Raw genomic sequence first — 19649 nt, 5'->3', positions numbered from 1 at the left:
GTTTACATGTTTTAGATAATTTCGTTCCCATACAGGAAACAAGTATTAGGTAAGTACAACCATTACACTTAAAGAAAAAAAGTGCAAATCAGCAAAGTTAAGAAATTAAGTTCACAGTTCATTAGGAAGGTGACATCTACCAGTGACTGGGTATACATCCATTGTTCATTAGAAAACCCAAAATGCAGCAAAACAGCCACAGGTGATGCCTAAGGGAAGATTTATCAGGACAGAGTATCTGCTGTCTTAAGGCACAATGAAGAACATTTTCCAAGCAGTTAAGAACAGGCATTCCCTACTGTATCTTTGTGAAAAAGTGTCTTGAGAAGTGGATACTAAAAGCTAGGCCATATGTATCACAGAAGCAGTTGGTGACAGTAGAAGAAGGCAGTTGATATTCCCTTCTCAGAGGCAGCAGCTTTTCACAGTTGGCTTCCCAAAGCAGCATGGCTTCAGAGGCATCCAAAGTGATTTTACATCTCCGTTTGTCCTGGACTGTTTGTTTCTTCCACCTGAAGCTGCAGCCAGCTCCAGTCTAGAGCCTGAAGAATAAATAAAGTTCAGCTCAACTCTAAGCTAGCATTTTCTCTAGAATAAAGGCAAAGCATGTTAAAGACTTGAAAAAAATTTACTGTAAACAAGTTGGTCAATATAATTTCATGATGAGCCATGTGACTGCTATCAAGGAAACACCTAACCTACTTGCACTCTAGTATTTTACAATCTTTTTAATATTCTGCATCATTAAATAAAGCATCCCTGCCCACCACTATACTGCCACCCAATGATGTTAAATTTGCATGCAGTTTTGCACCAAGTGCTTTGCCCCATCCTTTAGTGTTCAGCACAAGTTCCCAGCACAAGGCTCCCAGTCCTGGCAAGCAGAATATGCCAGTCAACAGATTATGAGGGTGCTTCCTGTCTCTGCAGCTCCTACTCTCCCCTTGCCCAGGAGTAAATTGCAGATTTCAATTAGCTGTATTAGTGGTGGCAAAGTTGCAGAAGCAGAACTTTGAAGCCATGCACTTGCCCAGTCCATTTATAGAAGAATGAATACATTACCAAGAAACTCTGCTCTTGATCCTTCATTGTGTCATGCATCACATTTTCCAGTTGGCTACAAAGTTTCCGGGATTCCAGCAGTAGCTCCTCACTGAAAGGGGCAATTATTACACTATTAATTACTAAGACAGTTTAAAGAGATGCTGCCTCTATCATCATGAAATATTTCTGGCAGATATGCTGCAGAACACTGCAGTCAGTCAGGTCACAGGTCTGTAATTCATACTGCAACCTGAAAAGTTGGTGGCAGCCCCTGAGTTACTACACAGAGGAAAGGAAATGTATTCCAGGATGGGACTGGGTTCTTATGTGGAACCACTATTGCTAGGGAAAAAGCCTGTAAACTTAGGGATGGAGCAAAATGCAAATAAACAAACCAAGGTGTCTCATTCCAAGTGGTGAGCCAGTTCATTTAAGGAAGCCAGAACTACACGAGCTTGGCTGCAGCAGTCTCCTCAAGGACACAGCTCAGCTACCATGACCTCACATGGCAATGCTTCAACAGCTCTTGCTGTTGTACTTCCAAATGAACCCAACCATCTCAGATTAAAGGAAGAAAACAAAAAAAACCCCCATTATTACTGAAGCAGGGGGAAGTGAAGCTATGCAGGATGCCCTGTTTTTTGTAAAGATCTGCAAGCCCCAGGAAGTCTAAGTACACCAAGACTGCTGAGAATACAAGCTGAACACAAAGTGTAAAATATGAGAAACCCTGTGTGCCATTATTTCATAAAGCTTTGTAGTGCTGACATTAGCAGCTCCAGACTTTGCCTCACCTTTTCCTTACAGAGTCTGATAAATTGTATGTTCCAGAAGGGACCTGCAGCAGCAGCTGACCCGAGCTACCAAGACGTGATGTGTTCATGCTCTCTGGACTGCCAGTTACAGGACCACGTACTTTACTCTGAAGAAAACACAGAATATTCAGTGTCCAGTTATTTCCACTAGTTTTCAGCAGCCAGGAGTATGAGACAACCTGGAACCTGTCTTTACTATGAATTCAAAATAAAGAACCATAGGACACACTCAAGTTACTATTATTTCAGTAATCTATGCTACAAACCATATTCTTGGGTTAAAATGCAGTTATTCTTTTACTTACACAAGCAATTTTCAGCAAGTTCCACAGTTCTTTCTGTCGTTTCTCCTGAAGCCTAACAACTGTTTCCTCATCTTCACTCATCAGAGCCATCACTTTCTCCACTCTGGGGAACAATTCCAATGCCTTCTGTTTGCAAACTACAGTTTTACTATTAAAAAAGCAAAAAACTAATCAGATCACATGTGGGCCACTGCAGTAGGAGAACATTCCTGAAGTTACTTATTTCCTGCAATACTGCAAGATCTCATTAGCTGTATGCATTGAGTTTTAAACCTTCTCTCAACTCTGAATAAATCCACAAAACTCACCTGAGCTGAGCATAAATGACTCGAACTTTTTTTTCAAAGGTCTGGATTGCCTGGAGGAGCAGTCGTACTATTTCCTGGCTGTCACCACTTGTCCTCTGATCTGGAATGACAGTCAGTATTACACAGAAAGGTAGGACACAGTGAGAAGATTCTCAGTGGCTTGTTTCCACTACTGCTTCAATCCTGAAGCATCCAAAGTTCAGGATATGCAAGTTTGAGTGGGATGAATTGCACTGAATTTTGGCCACTTTCTTCAAAATTTAAAAAAAAGTTGAAAAGGAGAGTTGGGGCTGCATCAAAGGCACAGCCATGTCTTTTATCCTTCCTACACAGAAGCAGCAGCATATGCTTGTGGCAACAGCCTGCTCTGAGAAGAGCTCCAGAGGAGTTGTGAGAACAGCTTGCAAAGCACCAAGAAAGGAAGGCTGGCCTAGTGTGAAAATGACTCCCTGACTCCCCTCTTGAAAAAAAGCCCAAGTGCTGCTAGTGTCTGGGCAGGCCTAAAGGCAGATTGTTTTCTCAATGATCATTGCTACATCTCCAAAGTTACTGTCCACACAAAGCAAGCTGACCCTGAGCTAAAGGATCTTTTACCTCTTGGCTTCTCTCTCAGTCTTCGGTACAGCTCTCTGGCTTGTTCTTCTCTAGAATAAAAAAGCAGGAAAAAAAGGATTTCCAAAGAACCAAAATTAAGAACAAATAGTTTGAGAACTCAGATCTTTTCTATACCTGTCTGCCACTTTAGACCAATGACAGATGAGTCAAAAGCCATCTTTAGTGTTAAAGTCATCCCAGTCCCCCATAATTTGGGTGGAACTAACAGCCTTTTCATTGTCCTGTAGTCAGCAAGCTTAGCTAGAAACACTCCTGCATCTGAAGCTCAGGGCAGTTCAACTCACAAATCCTCTAGTGTTCCTCCTTGTTTACGACCTAGTGGGCTTCTCTGCAGGTCCACAATGTCTGTCTGCAGGGCCATCATCCTCTTCACTAACTGGTCCACATCATCCTCCTGAAAGCAGGGTAGAACATAAGCAACAGAACAGTCTCATACTTAGAGACACTACCACTTCACATTGGTTCTTCCTTTCTCATTCACATTTCTAAACACATATTTATTGCTGTTTGCAAGACACAAACAGCCTTGACCAAAGACAAATGAGAATATGAGTCACTTCAATTCAAGGAAATCAGGTCAGTGCTCTTAGATAAAACAACTTCCAAGATATTTTTGGGGTTTCCCTAAGATCTCACCTTTTCCCCTAAGCCTCACAACAGAATAAGCTTCATGTATGTAGTACCAGTAATGGACAAAAATGGTGCCACGCAAACCAAGGCAATGTGAAATGTGGAATCAGTCCAAACACAAGGAGTTTCTATTTAAGGCAGGGACAATGAAGAAAAAGGGGGAAGAGGGGAGTGATAATAAAAACAAGCCTCTTTTTCCTTATGATAAGCAGATAGATTTAGAAACATACCCGCCCACAAAGTTCCACAGCTTGCTCCATCTCTTTCCAGGCAAACAGCAGCTTCTCAGAAGCTACAGGAATCAAAGAAGAGTGACTGGCTTTCTCATGTTCACAGAGAAAGGGGTAAGTGTTTTTGTGAGGATAAGAGGCACGAAAAGACCTGTTTGCCAGATGCTATACTCACTAATTCCAAATTCAATCTGCTCTTTATACTTTTCCAGATCGATCTGGATGCTTGTTTTAAAGAAGTCCAGCTTTGCTTTCAGCTGCTGAGAAAGGGAGGCCATTGAATTCTTCATCTTCGAGAGGGTGCTGTTGTAACGCAACAGATTCATCCTGCATGGACAAGAAGGTCCTATCAGCCTCCAAAAATAAAAATCCACCAGGATTCCACCTACATCCAAAGCACACACTTGAGATAGCAGCGAGGACAAATGCAGTTGTGCCAAAGGGCTGACCCTCAGCTTTTCATTAATTGCTTACAGCTCCAGTCATGGGTTTCCCCATTCCAACAGGGTCCCATTTATGTCTTCCCTTTCACCAGAGCACACAGACAGAGATAAGTATTTTAAAGACAGAAATAAGTGTTTTAGAGAAAAGCCACCATACATGGCTGCTCGCTGCCCCTGCTGAAGCCGGTTACAGTCCTCCTTCAGCATCCGGATTGTGTGCCAGATCTGACCCCACACTTTCCTCAGCTGGAAAAAGTGGAGGTTCTTCTTTGGATCCTGGACTGGAAACAGAGGAGGTGGGGAAAAGGGAAATGTACATATCAACATGAAGCTGGAAAGTTGTGTTATCACAAAACAGACCAAAGTACTGCTCCTTTGAGGGGCATGTTACCGCCTGCAAAGCCCAGAGCTGGATAACCCCCGTGCAGTTCCCCCAGTATATCAGAATCAAACACTTGCTTTTTTCAGTTATTCTGATAAACGGAATGAATGACATTTTACTGCTTCTTGATGCAAAAGCTCCCTCTGCTCTTTGTACATGACACAGAACACAGAGACTGCTCTCAACACAGACCCCCCCTTCACATTCATGCCAGAGAAAGTGCTTACGGATGCAGTCAACACTTTCTGGATGGGGACGCAAGGCCACCTGAGCCTCATAGGAAACCTTCTTGTTGTCAAAGAGGAAGAGAAGGTCTGTGTCTGCAGCTGCAGTATCATTCACCTGCAGAAGACAAAAGACCCAACTGGGTTTTCTCTGGAAAAGCAAGCCTTGGTAACACAGTAAACAGAACAGTCTTCCTCAGCTAAACTCAGAACACCAAAGGCAACGATGCCTGTGCTGCAATGGCTGTTAGGTCTGTGAGGTTACCATGCCAAGTCCTGTGATCCCAAAGTGAGAGCAGAGTGTTCTGATTCACTCACAAGCAAGAAAGGGAGTATCCAGACTCACCTTGCTATCAGCTGTATGTTTAGTGACCAACTTCTGAGAAAACAATGCAAGTCCTGCTTCCTGCAGTAGTTCCTGGTCTTGTTCTGGAATTCCTGTATCTGACTGAATCCTGGCCTTCACACTCTGCAGAGTCTCTTCCTCTGTCACAGGGTAGGTGTGCACAGTTCCCGTAACCATGTTCAAAACATGAAGCAACTACAAGAAGAGTAGCATGGCATGAGAAAGGCTGAAGATACATTGCTCATGTTAGAGCAGAGATCGAGGGACTGAGACAATGACCACCAAAAAACTGCTCAAAGCACTTGGCAGACAGTCACTCTGCAATTACTTCCTCACATTATGGCAGTTCTTGTCCTCCATCAAGTGAGAGGCCACATGGCAACTAAATACCTTCAGCTGTAAAATCCTCTATCAGAATATTGAACTAAGCATGCACAGAAGCTATTCACTACTCCTAACAAACTCAGGCAGTATTTGTCCTCAAAGAAGGAAGAGGAGAGCACCTGTCACTAACAGGCAGAAGACAGTTCTATGAGTTTCTGCCTCACTCTTCCTCCTAAGTCTATGATTCAAGACTCTCCTCTCACAGACTACAGGCAACTACTCTCTGGAAAACTTTTCAGGCCAGTATGGACCCATTGCTTACCTTCAAGTTCAAAATGTCATCCAAAGCTTTGAAGCACCCATTGGGTCCGTACGTAGGATCTGTACCTCTCTGACGTGGGTGCCACATTAACATGAGTTGCAGCCATTTCTCCAACCTCCCAGACAAAACACTGAGCAATAAAAACCAGGAGATCAGAAGAGGTAAAAGTGCATTTGCAGTAACCATATGGCCTGTTCTGTGTGGGAGAACTAACAAAACTCACCCCCCACTTCTCCCTGTCACAAATGCAGTGTTTAGAAGGCAGAAACCAAGACTGATAGGTGACAAGTTTGACAAGTGACAATAGTACTGCCTGTGTCATGCACTCAATTTATTTACAGATTAACACAATATTATAGATAATATAATCTTGGTCCTTTTGCAGAAGAATCAGTTTATCTCAGCACAGCAATTTCTAGTGCTCACCTGTTCAGATTGTTCGGGCAGGGCAGACTGCTAGAAAACTTGACTTCTCCAGACAAGTCCTCTGAAACAACAATATCCAGCTCACTCTTCTGACGCACTTTTGCATGCCTAATGTAAGCAAGCACAATGGTGAAACAATTGCCTGCCTTTCCCATCCTGCAAGTTAGTAGGCTCTTAAAGCTGCTCTTGACAGACATAATACAGATGCCACTTTGGTTTCTGTTATCTGCCCTGCAGGAGTCAGCCCTCATCCCAAAGGGCAAGTATCAGGAATACTGAACTTGCTCAGGTGGGTCAAACTCCTGTAAGGGGGTCAATTTCCATAAGGGCAAGGAACATAGGGATATTATCCTCAGCATCAAGGGACCACACTTCTACTTCTTGTAAACAGGAAAGCCACACATGCCCACTTAGCACCCAGCCATGGTTCACTCACCATTGCACTGGCTGCCAGTTGGGTAGGAATGGTCGGAAGCCTGTAATGCACTCGAAGGCAAGCGTGCCAAAGCTCCAGTAATCCACTGTCACCGTATACTTCTGCTGCTCCAGCAGCTCTGGAGCCTGACAGTTTACACACATGAGACAAAGCCACCCAGCTCTGAGCTTTCTCTATCCCTTAACATCTCATTGACATTTGTAGAAATGATTAAAGACATTACTGAATGCTGCCTCACACACGCTTTGAGACTCTCTCGGAGTGAGCAGCATTCCTGGTTACTGGCACTCCTGCTTATTTATAACAGAAGCAACTAGCAGAAAACCCACTGTCAGCAAAAAAGCAGTCACCTTTGCTAGCTTCAGCACCACAAACACACCACATACCACACAAGTACTTAACCCCAGCCCAAAGCTTGATAACAGTTAATTTTACCCCACTAGAAAGCAGCAGCTGCTCTTCTGGCTGAATTCCATTCTTACCAGGTACTGCAGAGTCCCAACAAAGGATGTGCATAGGCTACCCTGATCCAACTCCTTAGCATAACCAAGGTCAATGATTTTGTGTATTAACTGAAACACACAACAGAGAATAAGAATGCTAGACTGAAGTCCTGTTAAAAGCAGATCATACAGCAGAAAGAAAAGGTTCAGCTCTTCAAACCTATACCAGAAAGGTGCCAGTGAAGAGACAGAAGTAGAAACAGGAGGCTACTGTAGATTCCTAAAACCACAATGAATTTGAAGGTGTCATAGCACACTTAGCAGCTATGAGTCTAGCTCCTTCCAGTCTTAGGTCAATCAGTACAGTCTGGCTCTTTCCTTAATAGTTGAAAGTCACAATTTCAGGTGTTAACAGATGTCTAATACAATGTCTCATCTCAGCTGCACACAGAATACCATTCATCTGACACAGTGACCTGAGACAGGCGTTATCCTGGGCTGAGTGCTCTTGCAGAGGGACCATGAAGCACATGCATGTTCCTGGTAAGCTTACTTGTCTGTGCAGGCAGAGACAACTGCTTCCTGCTTACCCTTTGTTCTCCTTGCTGCAGCACAATGTTCTCTGGTTTCAAGTCTCTGTGGATGATCCTGTTCTCATGAAGGTATCTGAGAGCAGAAGCTGAGACACAGAAAAAGCCAATTGTAAGAGCATAATAACAGTACCTAGCACGAGCTCAGTAAGGATTCAGCTCTATCTAGTAATAAGCATCAAACCTTGTACAATCAAACACTAAGGGTAAGGTGTAAAGTTAGCATCATAGAACTCTGGACACAACTGAGTTCTCTCACTGGGTGTTCCCTCACATCCTTCCTTTAAACTGTAGTAATGCTGGCTAGATTCCAGTAGGCAAGGACCTCCCCAGACTCCCAACACTTTTGGTAGATGGTCAAGATCATAAAAGGTCAGTCTAAAATGGAGTCACTAAGGTCACTGCTGCATATTTGGAGTAGACTCAGGACTAAAAGGGTTTCCATAGCTCAGACAACTATGAAGGTACTGCTACCACTTACCAATGTCAGATAACAAGATAAGAATAGCTTCTTCCCGCAAGCCACAGCAATTCTCCAGCTGGTTCAGGTACTGCAAGTAAGCAACACAGAATGCAGTCTTTCCCTCCTCTATCCTGAGTGAGGCCCCACAGTCCCACCAATTCTCAGAGATGCAAGAAATTTCAGCAACAGCAATTAAATTCTCCAGAAGCACAAAATTCCATGGACTGTGACCTGTGGTAGCAGCAATTACAGCTTCGTAATTAAACCAGCCTTGGTTTAATTTAATGGGAGGATAAAGGAGCAGGTGAAAGGAGTCACTGTCATCCCATTCTCCTCCTTCTGTTTGTTCCATCCCTCTTTGCCATTTCCCCTGTGCCTGCCAGTATCAACTCCAATCTCAGGCCTAAGGTCTGTGTTTTAGCTATGGGCAGATTATAGCAAAGGCCAGAAAAGCCTTAGAATCAGAATTATCATGTGTTATTTCTTCCTATGACAGACAGGAGTTAATCACTTTCAGGAAGGGTACAGCCTACAGATATACCTGCCCTACAATGGTCTTGGCCATACTCACGTACTGTTGCACATCCCTTACACCTGCCCTCATTCTTTATGTGCAAACTCCTCACAGAGTCACTTGCATCCAAAAAAATAAAAAGAGTTTCACAAAGCACTTACATCTTCAAAAGCTGAACATAATATCAAGGAGCAAGCCAACTTTTGATGCCATGACTAGAATTAGGAAGCATAAGGATGTGAAAGCAAAGGCTTTAAGGGAAAACTTCAGCAGAAAACCTAGGATAAGATCAGAAGCTGATCCATTCCTTGGTTACCACCCCAGGAACCTCACCTTGCGGAGGTCTCCACCTTGGCAGTACTCCATGGCCAACAATGGCAAATCATTTGGTGCCAGCTTCTGCATCCCTTCGGGGACATCGCGGGCAGCCACCACATTGGGATGGTTCAGTCTGCAGAACAAAAATTAGCCAAGTACACACGATGCTCTGCAACTGCTATACAGGCTCACATGCTCCTGGTCATCACCTGAAGTCCCACATGGTCATAAATCCTTTTAGAAACTAAATCAGTGAATTCTAAAGATTTGCATCTTTCACGGATCTAGACTCATTCCAACTCCTGGCTTTTCACGTGCAAGCCAGTGTGTTTCTCCAACACACACGCATCACAGATCGGCCCAGAAGGAACAGCAGCAAGCCTTGCAAAGGAGCGCAAACAAGTGTTGCCACCGTCCAGAAAAGACCCAAACTCCAATCAGAGCACTAAACCCAAAAACGTCCATCCAACACCCCAAGGGACTGCCCCAGACAGACATTAAATCAGGCAAAGCAGCGGCCGGGTAGCTGAGTGCCCTCACACCCAGCAGTGTCTGAGGGCACGGCACACGAGCCGAAGAGACCCAAGAGTCTCACGCAGCACAACGTGGAGTTTTCTCACGCGTGAACTTCCACGCACTTGCCGCCGGCACCTCCCGGAAGGGGATCCCTGGGCGGCCGGCGGCCCAAAGCCGCTCTCTCCCACACGTCCCTCAGCGCCCTCCCGCCCTCCGCCACGCGTCCCGGGCACCCCAGAGCGGGCACCGGGCTCGGCCCGCGGGCACCGCCGCCGCGCCTCACCTCTTCATGATCTGTATTTCCAGCGCCCAGCGGTCGCGGTTGCGCGGGCTCAGCTCCTGCCGGCACTGCTTGATGGCCACCTGCTCGCCGGTTTCCTGTGGGCACAGGACGGGTTGGGCTGAGCGCGGGTCCCGAGCCGGGGCGCCGCGGGCCCGGCCGCCGCCTACCTTGTTGTGCCAGCGGATGACGTTGCCGAAACCGCCGGTGCCCAGGCGCTCCCGCATCTCCCAGGGCCCGCAGGTCAGCGCCTGCAGCGCGGGCGGGCGGCTCATGGCGGGCCCGGCTCCGCTCCGCTCCGCGGGACCTGCGCTTCCGGCTCCGGAGCGAGCGCCGCCCTCTGAGGGGACGCGCGGGGCCGGCGCTCGGCCCGCCCGGGGCCGCCCCGCTCGGAGCGGCGAGCCGCGACCAGGCCGGGGCTCGGCATGGCACCGGAGAGCAGCTCGCGGGCTGTGTAAGTAAGATTGCAGAGTTACCGGCTTCTTCTTCTTCTTCTTCTTCCCACAGCGTCTCTAAAATTGGCCAATCCGGAACGCAGCGTTTGGTTTTCTCGCCCGCGCCGCCCCAGACAAAGCGCTGTTCTGGGCGTTGCATCGGGGTTGGATGCTTCGTCCTCCTGGGCTGGCTGGTGTGAGGTGATTTAATGCACTTTAACGGCACTGCAAAGGCGCACAACGCTACGGGGGTGGAAAGTGCGCTCCAAGATCTGCCACAACTCTAAAGTCCCCTCTTAAGTCCTCTCTTTTTGCAGGCTGATGATGAGAAATCACATCCTAAATTATCCCGCTGTACTCCCGGTTCTGCTTTAGAAACTGGACTATTTGTGCCTTTTGCTTTGAACAAATTCTAAAACAGACAAACAACAAAAAAAAACCCCAATGACAAGACTACTAAAAAACCACAGAGTCTTTCTCCGTATTAGCCTTGAATCTCAATTTATGACTCATCTATCATATTTCACCAGCTGTTATCCAGATGCCTTCTCTGGCTTTATATAAACAGAATCTGAGCTCATGATTTCTGGAAGTAGTAGTTTTCTCAAATAATTGGGTTAGCTTTCTGCATATAACATAGATGATAAAAAGGTGATAGTGTGGGCAACAGTGCCTGAATATTATCTCAAATATTTGGAACTTCAGGGCAGTCCTAGAGACTGGAAATTAAATTGTATCTTCTTGCCTGTATCTTGTACCTGCTACTCTATCACACTCCCAGGTCTTGGTTTGTAGAGGAGGCATTATATTTTAAAAGCAAGAGAGAAGATGGAATTCTGGTGCGGGACTTGTTCAAAGCAGGGGGAGTCCACCAGATCTACATCACACCTTCACAATCTCCCACTGGGGATCAGTGATCCAGGAAACACCTTCTCACTTTCCTCCAGACATAAAAGAGTGTGCTTTAGCTTATCAAGTTTCTAAGTTTATCAAGTTAAAGCACATCTGGGTCCAGCCTGGCAGTTTCCCCAGGAAGACCAGGATAGTTAGACCAGACAGCTGAGAAGTGACGGGTTGAAGATGTGTAAAAAGAATTTCTGTAATTTAAAACTTTGATTTAAAGTCACACCTTGAACTCCATTCACACCGCAAAACTCCTTTGTTCAACATCTTATTTTTGTCTCTACAGATAATTTGAGATTTGGAACTGATGTGGAAAACACTCAGAATGGAAGGCAAACTCCCATGTCTCCTTCTGCTGGTGGGAGCAATCACGACTGCCCAGTGCCAGGTAAGAGGCTAATGCATCAAATAATTCTCTTGCCATCTTCCTGTATTTTCAGCAGCACTTCCTTATCATTGACTCCAGCTGTCTGCATCAGGCAGAAGGAGAATCTGCTTAGCTCACTAGAAATCAGAGGAATAAATGTTACATCTGAATGGCAAGCAATCACCTGGTAATCCGTGGCAACTAAATGATTTACAATTCTTTGGAACCCATCCTGAGGTACTAGAGGCATTTTCACTGGACTGTCTATCAAGAGGGCAGACAGTTCCTCAGAGCTTCCCTGATTTACGTGCCCTCAAGAAAAGGACTGACTCTTTGAAGTTACTTGTTCTCTCATATTTTTTAAGAGAGCAGTTACTCACAGAATTAACCTTCTTTGCTTGCAGGGCTTACACACACGTTTCAAACGAGGAGCCAGACCTAGAGGTAAGCCAGGCTAACTAACTAAAACCATGTTAGCTGGAGCAGTATGAACACAGCAGGGGAAAGCAAATGATGTTGAAGAAACAGAGCCTGAAAGCTTTTTGTCATGGTTATGTGGATGAGAGATTCAGAAGCCAAAATACCAGACCATTAATACCATCCACAACAAAGCTTTCCCCTCTCTCTGCTCTTCCTGAAATAAAAAGAGGCCAGTCAATAGTGGAATAGTACATCTGGCAGCACAGCAGAGAGAGAGATGGGACAGTTGTGTCTGAGAAGGAAAAAGGGCAACCCATTAGACAGATGCTCCCATCACAGATACTTTTCTCCTGGAAACAGAAGGGACTCCTTTTGCTCAGCCAGGTCTTGTCCCTGAATCTCTAAAAGAGGATTTCCTTTCTCTGATTGCAGACATTTGCACAGATCATTCATCTGCAGAAATTTACCAACACAGGGGGACCTGGCTGAGGCTTTCAGGGAGCAGAATAGAATACTGTAGGTGCGACAGCGGTCGGAGTCGCTGCCACACTGTGCCTGTCAGAGGTATGTATGACAAAGAAAAATGGTGAGAGATTGTCCATCTGATCATCCTAAAGAAGAACTCCACAGTCAGGGCCACAGTTACTGCACAGAAAATTTGTCTGGGAATACAAGAGTATAGAAATGAAAACAAAAAGAAAGAATGGAAGCACTACATAAAAAGGCTGTAACAACATGGCAATAACAGGTGGGTAGGGAAAAACAGGCTGAAGGAGACTGACAGGAAAACTAAAGGTGTGTATACATTGCCAGCTTCTTGCTTCTGTGAAATCTAACAGTATTTCCTGACTTTTGCTTATTCCACAGTCTGCACTAGAAATAAATGCTACAATGGGGGCCAATGTTCACAGGCATATTATTCCCCACAGCTCTTCATCTGCCAGTGCCGCCAAGGTTTCTCAGGGAAGCAGTGTGAAATAGGTGAGTATAGCACATCAACTGCTGTGAGCAATGCTGCTGGTGTTAGCTATGCAGTGCACAAGGATGAGGTACCCAGAAGCTCCTGCTGTAGGCTAGGCTCTCTAATAAGTTGGGTTTTTTTTATTCTAAAGCTAATACTACAAAGAACTTTTAAGGACACCTGGGTTGTTTTAGGTGTCTCTTAGTAAAACTGTGAATTTTGCAACTGAAGACCATCATGTACACTTACAGTCTGCCTGACAGAGCATTTTCACTGACTTACTAGATAAGATGTCTGAGAGCCAAGTTTAAACAGAACAGAGACTAGGGAGGCTGTCTGGGAAAGAATTTGGATGCTTCCTTACATTTTGTTCCCTTTTGTTCAGATACTGAAGCTAAATGCTACGAAGACACTGGAGTAACATATAGGGGTACCTGGAGCATGACAGAGAGTAGAACTGAATGTTTAAATTGGAATAGTGGTGGCTTGGTGAACTGGATGTACACTGGCCAAAGAGAGGATGCTGCTGAGCTGGGATTGGGCAATCACAAATATTGCAGGTGAGGAGCTGATGGCACACAGGTCAGAGCCACAGGAATCAGCCCATTCAAAGAGCCTGGAGCAAAAGAATGGCTGATTGCTGTAGTCTGATTCCAAACAGGGAACACTCTGCACAGGTGCAGATACTGTGCAGCCCGTGAGCAGTAATTGCAACATCTGTAGACATGCCTAGTCTGGATGTTTATGGCAGAGTACAAAATGCAAGTATCTCTCACCCCACAATCTTTCCCTTGCCCCTTCCCAGCCCTCCCTAAACTCCAGTTTTAATTCAGTTTCCTACTGCTTCAAATTCTGGTCAAAACTGTAAAAACAATATTTCCTGTACATGACCTAAACTGCACAAGCATGATGTCCACTCCTGCTGGCTACTTGCCATCTCATCTTCACCTCAATGTACTCCACAGTTTTATAATTAGAACAGGAATTCTAGCAACTTCTGATGGTTCAGTCCACATCTTCACTGCAGAGCAGGACTAAGTTAGCAGAGTAGATGGCCTACATGACACTATTGGCAGTAGCTTTATAATGATGCATAGTATTGTGACTCTTTCAGAAACCCAGATGAGGATTCCAAACCTTGGTGCTATATCTACAAAGGGGGAAGGTACACCTGGGAATACTGCAGTGTGCCCTCCTGTTCAGAAGGTACATGCAGGGGACGGGGAATGGACTTTGGAATTGCCATTATTCACTGCATATATAATGCTTTTCTGTGAACTTGGGCTATTTCTGTAGCCTAAAAAGTTGAGTCTCTCATGTTATATCATATTTAGGCTTTTAGTATTTATGACACTGAAAGAATGAGATACATAGAGGTAATATAGAGATGCCTTGATAGAAATCATACCTAGGAACAACTGACGGGTTCACATCAATCTGTTAACGTGCAGCTTTCTTATTGAAGCTAGGAACACGAACTGCAGATCTGGAAGAGGCACAGATTACCGTGGCAGCCACAGTGTTACCAGTTCTGGAGCTACCTGTTTGAAGTGGAATTCTCTAATCCTTGTCAACAAGCTATATACTGCTTGGAGAAGAGATGCTTACCAGCTGGGCCTTGGTAGTCACAATTTCTGCAGGTATGTAGTTGGTTATAGAATTTAAAAAAACCCACCAAACTGCCTTGCAGTACTCTTGGGTAACACTTTGACACCTTTAGGTCTCTGCAAATTCTCTGCAGATCTGATAATAAAAATAGCTCTTCTCTCTGCTGTGTTGCAGGAATCCTGATAATGACAGCAAGCCCTGGTGCCATGTCCTGAAAGGAAATCAGCTCACATGGGAGTACTGCAATGTGCCTGTTTGCAATGTGCCTATTTGTAAGGATACCAGCACTCCTTGTTCTTCTCTTTCTTTGAGGCATTACTGTCCTGCATGTCATCTGTATTAAAGTAAGATCTAGAGGAAAAAAAAAAGCTGTATTCCACTCAGGCATCTTCTAGTGAAAAAAGAGCTGGGGTTAAACAAACAAACAAGAAAAATTTTTTGGAGCAGAAAGAGATTCTGTAGCTCCACTCTCACAGAAGTGCCTTTTGGTCTGCCAGAAGGGAAGATTGCAGAAACGGAGAACAGGAAAGGCAGGGTTTCCTTACTGTATTTTTCAAATCAGAATACAAGTTTCCTAGGAAACAGGGGTGAGTCAAATACTAAACAGTTTTGTGGCAGGCTGCCTCAGCATGGACTGGTGACTAGGAGGCTCTTAACCCTAACTCAAAGCAAGAGTGCCTGAACAAAAAGCCTGTTTTTGGGTTTGTCATCCACAGCCACGTGTGGCTTACGGCAGCGCAGGGCACGCCAGTTCAGCACTAAAGGGGGCTCCTATGCAGAAATTGCTGCTCACCCATGGCAAGCTGCCATCTTCGTGAAGTATCGCCGAGTGCCTGGAGAGCACTTCCTCTGTGGAGGAGTTCTGATCAGCTCCTGCTGGGTTTTGTCAGCTGCTCACTGTTTTGAGGAAGGGTAAGTTGAGGATTCAGTACTATCTGAGGGAAAAAAAAGTGTGGAAAATAGAAGAATCCAGTATAGCTTTACTGGGAGGGTATAAGACTTGGAAAAAACCCTCTTTATCTCAGTAAATCTGCACAAAAGATTATAGTTAATTGTGCTGAGCATTACAGAGAGGCATTTAATTGGGCAAAGTAGCAGGATGGGATTAAGGTACCACAGGAGAGTATCAGATACCTTAAGAACAAAGTTGTCAATACAAAAGCAGAATCATCTGAAACTTGAGAACAGCAAGGGGCTGGCAGAGGAGCTTTGCCCTGATGGCTGTAAGCACACAGAACAAAAATGAAGGCAAATAGGTCACTTTGAAGTCAAACTGCCTGGGTAACAACGTAGTAATAGAGCTAAAATAAAAATAAATTTTAAAAACTTAAAACAAAAAAAGCAGACTTTCCAATAGCACATCTTCAAGGGAAGAGTCAACTCTAGTAAATAGAATAGTAAATAGTGAATAAACAGGAATACAGACTCTCTTTGCTTCAGCTTTAGTACAGATCAGCTGAAGATTGTGCTGGGTAGGACTTCCCGAGCAACTCCTGAGGAAACAGAACAGAAGTTTCAAGTGAAGACCTACACTGTGCATCAGAGATTTGACTCAGAAAATTTAAACAATGACATTGGTAAGAACTTCTCTGCCTTTGTTACTGGAAGGTCATGGTTGGCTCGAGTTTGTGGTTAATGAAGTGGGGATATTTTTTTCCTTGTTCAGCTCTGTTGCAGTTGAACTCAGATGCAGAAGACTGTGCTGTTGAAACAGGCACTGTCCGCACAGCCTGCCTCCCCACGCCAGAGCTGCAGCTGCCTGACTGGACTGAGTGTGAGATCTCTGGGTATGGCAGAAATGAAGAATGTAAGTAGAAGATACATCTCTGCATGTCCAGAGCTTGAGTCCTCTGCCCTCCAAGAATTCAAGCCTTTAGCATCACTGAATGTGTAATGTGTCATATTGGCTTATGTGAGGACTACAAAATGTACACAGGAGTTACTCAAAATCAGGTTTTGCTGTAAGTTATTCATCTCAGTTCTGTCAGTTGTAGGGGTTGTTCTGCCAGTAGTAGAGTCTTCCTTGATACTCTCCACAGTACAAAACTTTAAAAAAAATGGCACAATGATAAGGTAGGAGAGAAATAAGATTTGCCATCAGGTCTGCCACATCTGCTGTACTCAGTACATTTGGATACTGTAATTTGGACAGAAATCCATTTCTGTCAAGCCTTAATATACCATATAGTTGCAGACTGATGCCTTATTCTGAGACATTGGCTATGCAGAGATTAAAAGCTAAAGAAATAACAATCCCAGATATACATTAAAAGGCTGGTTAAATTGTTTCTATAGTGAGCTATAACAAACAGAAATAAAGCTGTCTGAAAGTATACACGGGCAGATCTGTATTTAAAGCAAACAAAAAAAGCCCCAGCCCTCATTTTACTTTCTTCCTTTTCCATCTTCTTTAAGTTCTCTAACTTGTAAACTTAGTAAGACAAAAACTGTGAAGCATCCATTGTACACGACCTAATCACAGTTTGGATCCATAGGGGTTTTGGAACAGACCTAAAGACATAGCATGTAAGTGGAGCATAAAGTGTTTTTAAAGCTTGTCCTCAGCATTGCTTACAGGGAGTACAGGGTGAACTCTGAGAGGGAAAAGATGCTGCAACTGTAATTCAAAACTTTGCTGAATAACAACAATCCTGCCAACTTTCAGTTTTGTGTAATTGTAGCTATACAAGGGAATAAAACCAATATCCAAAATTTACCACCCAAATCTCTTCCATTCCAACTTAAGTGTACCAGTTACTCAGTATTATGTATGACAAAGCATCTAACTTTTGTTAGTGCAAGTCTAGTGTTAAAAAGCTAGGATCCTGTTTCATACAGTTAAGGCATTTTCATAGGCATTTCCCATGACTTCACTTTGATTGATGTAACTATGCAAAGATGACTTATCCACCCAAGAAACCTGGCAGTCTTCAATTTGGAGCCTGCATAAAGCTCTCTAGCTTGCTGAAGAAACAGTATTGTTTCTCAACTAGGTTTAAGCTGTTCTGATTATCAAAGTGGAACACCCAAAATATAAAAAAACCCTTTCACAAGGAAATTTTAGTTTAGCCACAGAGCTACTTCTGTTGACTCTCCCCTAAACTATGGAAATGGAATTGCAACTTTTAAAAAACATACATCTGCACATACACAGACATATATACATATTTATATTGTCATTTTTCTTCCAGTTTCTCCATTCTATTCAGAGCACCTGAAGGAAGGCCGGGTCAGGTTGTTCCCAGCCAGTCGGTGCACAGCACAGTATCTGGACAACAGGACAGTTACAGACAACATGTTATGTGCAGGAGACACAAGGCACCTTGATGATGCCTGCAAGGTAAACCAAATTCCCTCTCCTCTCCTCTCCTCTCCTCTCCTCTCCTCTCCTCTCCTCTCCTCTCCTCGTCTCTTTTCTCTGTACTTTGACCTAACTAAACAAAAAGCTTCAGAAAACAGTTTCAAGAAGTTATGCATTTGCCTACATGGCAGCTCTAGTAGACTTTTGATGGACAGAACTGGTGGCTCCTCTTTCACTTCTCTTCCCCCACCCCTCATGGAAGGGAAGGCAGGGAACACTTAAACAATCAAACCAGAGCAACACAGACCGAAAATCCCAAATACAGGAAATACCACAAAACTGAACAGGAAAACCCACCCCAGCATTTCCTAGCATTTTCTGTTGTGTGAGCATGCAAAACACTCAGCAGGAGGTTCTGTAGAAGGAAGAGGGTGCCCCTCTGCTGAAAGTAGAGAAAAGAGGAATAAAGGCTGAAAGATGGTAGAGAGCAATGACACGAGGAGAAATGAAGGCGTGCATTCAATGCACATCCTTTGTTTAAACAGCTATTTAATAATTTTGCTTTACTGTTACACACAGCAGTATAAAACCCCTTGGATCTTTATAGCTTGAATAAGGGCCTTACTCTCTTTTTTCTTTTCAACATTTTATCTGCATTTCATAAATGAGCTCCATACAAAGTTAGACACTTCAGTGTTACATTTTTCTGTGTCTCTCCCCATAAGAGGAGCATTGAGGGAGTCTGGAACATAGAAGTGACTTGGGTAAAAGTACTGTTACTAGAGCTCTTGATTTGTGAGCATACTGCATAGGGTATTTCTGTAAACATAATGCACCCCTAAAGCCAGTGGGGGTGGGAAAAGCAATTGTTATTAATCTGCTGCTTCTCTGTAGGGTGACTCTGGAGGGCCCCTGGTGTGTATGAAGGATGATCGCATGTTTCTGATCGGAATCATCAGCTGGGGAATCGGCTGCGGCCGCAAAGACATACCTGGTGTTTATACAAATGTGGTTCGTTATCTTGACTGGATTCAGGACACCACGAAGCTCTGAGAAAGAAAAAGGAACCCTTTCCAATCTTGCCACCATGCCCTCAAAGCTTCCTTCTGGGTGTTTTAAGTATGCTGACAGGGCTTTCTGTTTGTCCAGATGCTTATGACTTCTAGTGCAACAGGAAGACAAACTGCAGTGTGTGGGAAGGGCATGTTCTCATAATACTCTCCCTATTACAGTTTATTAAAAGCTAATCAACCTTTTCCCCAACATCACCAAACTTTAACCTTGCATCAAATCACATAAGTACAATAAAAAATTAATTCTGACCCTGAGTGAATAAACCAAGAGAGATCATGCATCTCTTTAGCAGCTATATTGTTTTGGCAATGGGTGTGAACTGAAGGGGACATTTAATTTCCTGAAAGCTTCATCTCCCTCCTTACTTGGCTGTACAATTGGAAGACATTAAGCTCTGTCCTTATACCATTTGACTTTGGCAATTCAAGCTGGTTTCAATAGAAGCTGGTTCTCAGTAGAAAGAAAAGCTGTAGGCATGGGCTGCTTATTTCCAGATTAATATACTACTTACTTCTTCAGTTTGGAACCAATTAATTAACCAAGTTTGAGCTTAAACTCTCTGAGCAAATTCAGGATGGCTTAATTATTAGGACATTTTATTCTTTCA

The 19649-nt window shown here is 44.2% G+C and overlaps 2 protein-coding genes across 3 annotated transcripts; one reads left to right on the top strand and one right to left on the bottom strand.

Annotated features, from left to right (window-relative positions):
• Position 1: 1 nt before the first annotated feature.
• On the bottom strand, positions 2-10308 carry IKBKB (inhibitor of nuclear factor kappa B kinase subunit beta). The gene is made up of 21 exons (XM_041478111.1): positions 10145-10308; positions 9978-10072; positions 9194-9311; positions 8365-8434; positions 7884-7972; positions 7333-7422; positions 6851-6975; positions 6415-6522; positions 5989-6118; positions 5343-5537; positions 5000-5114; positions 4548-4671; positions 4123-4274; positions 3948-4009; positions 3372-3481; positions 3067-3116; positions 2473-2572; positions 2165-2312; positions 1839-1966; positions 1063-1153; positions 2-542 (listed from the first exon to the last, which is right to left on the bottom strand). Exons 1-21 carry the CDS (start codon positions 10247-10249, stop codon positions 474-476), a joined length of 2274 nt encoding a protein of 757 aa, XP_041334045.1. The 5' UTR covers positions 10250-10308; the 3' UTR covers positions 2-473.
• Positions 10308-19320, top strand: PLAT (plasminogen activator, tissue type). 2 transcript variants are annotated; one of them, XM_041478235.1, is made up of 14 exons: positions 10308-10428; positions 11598-11699; positions 12083-12122; positions 12531-12662; positions 12966-13079; positions 13445-13619; positions 14174-14265; positions 14525-14699; positions 14842-14939; positions 15384-15579; positions 16108-16244; positions 16334-16474; positions 17859-18007; positions 18863-19320. In XM_041478235.1, exons 2-14 carry the CDS (start codon positions 11619-11621, stop codon positions 19019-19021), a joined length of 1689 nt encoding a protein of 562 aa, XP_041334169.1. In that variant the 5' UTR covers positions 10308-10428; positions 11598-11618; the 3' UTR covers positions 19022-19320. The 2 variants fall into 2 exon arrangements, with proteins under 2 accessions (XP_041334169.1, XP_041334177.1); XM_041478243.1 differs by lacking the exon at positions 12531-12662.
• Positions 19321-19649: the final 329 nt, after the last annotated feature.

This window comes from Pyrgilauda ruficollis, unplaced genomic scaffold, assembly GCF_017590135.1.
Source record: "Pyrgilauda ruficollis isolate IOZ18807 unplaced genomic scaffold, ASM1759013v1 scaffold113, whole genome shotgun sequence".
NCBI lineage: Eukaryota > Metazoa > Chordata > Aves > Passeriformes > Passeridae > Pyrgilauda > Pyrgilauda ruficollis.
Note: the sequence above shows the minus strand (reverse complement) of the source record. Positions and strands in the feature narration are given on the sequence as shown.

Excerpts from the sequence above, each read along its gene's own strand:
- IKBKB (XM_041478111.1), bottom strand. The coding sequence starts at position 10,249 with ATGAGCCGCCCGCCCGCGCTGCAGGCGCTGACCTGCGGGCCCTGGGAG. Across the intron at positions 8,435-9,193 it reads AAGGTGGAGACCTCCGCAAG|TACCTGAACCAGCTGGAGAA; the intron begins GTGAGGTTCCTG and ends GCTTACTTGCAG. Across the intron at positions 2,573-3,066 it reads ACTGAGAGAGAAGCCAAGAG|ATCAGAGGACAAGTGGTGAC; the intron begins GTAAAAGATCCT and ends CTGTCATTCCAG.
- PLAT (XM_041478235.1), top strand. The coding sequence starts at position 11,619 with ATGTGGAAAACACTCAGAATGGAAGGCAAACTCCCATGTCTCCTTCTG. Across the intron at positions 13,620-14,173 it reads GGCAATCACAAATATTGCAG|AAACCCAGATGAGGATTCCA; the intron begins GTGAGGAGCTGA and ends TGACTCTTTCAG. Across the intron at positions 15,580-16,107 it reads GCTCACTGTTTTGAGGAAGG|CTTTAGTACAGATCAGCTGA; the intron begins GTAAGTTGAGGA and ends TCTTTGCTTCAG.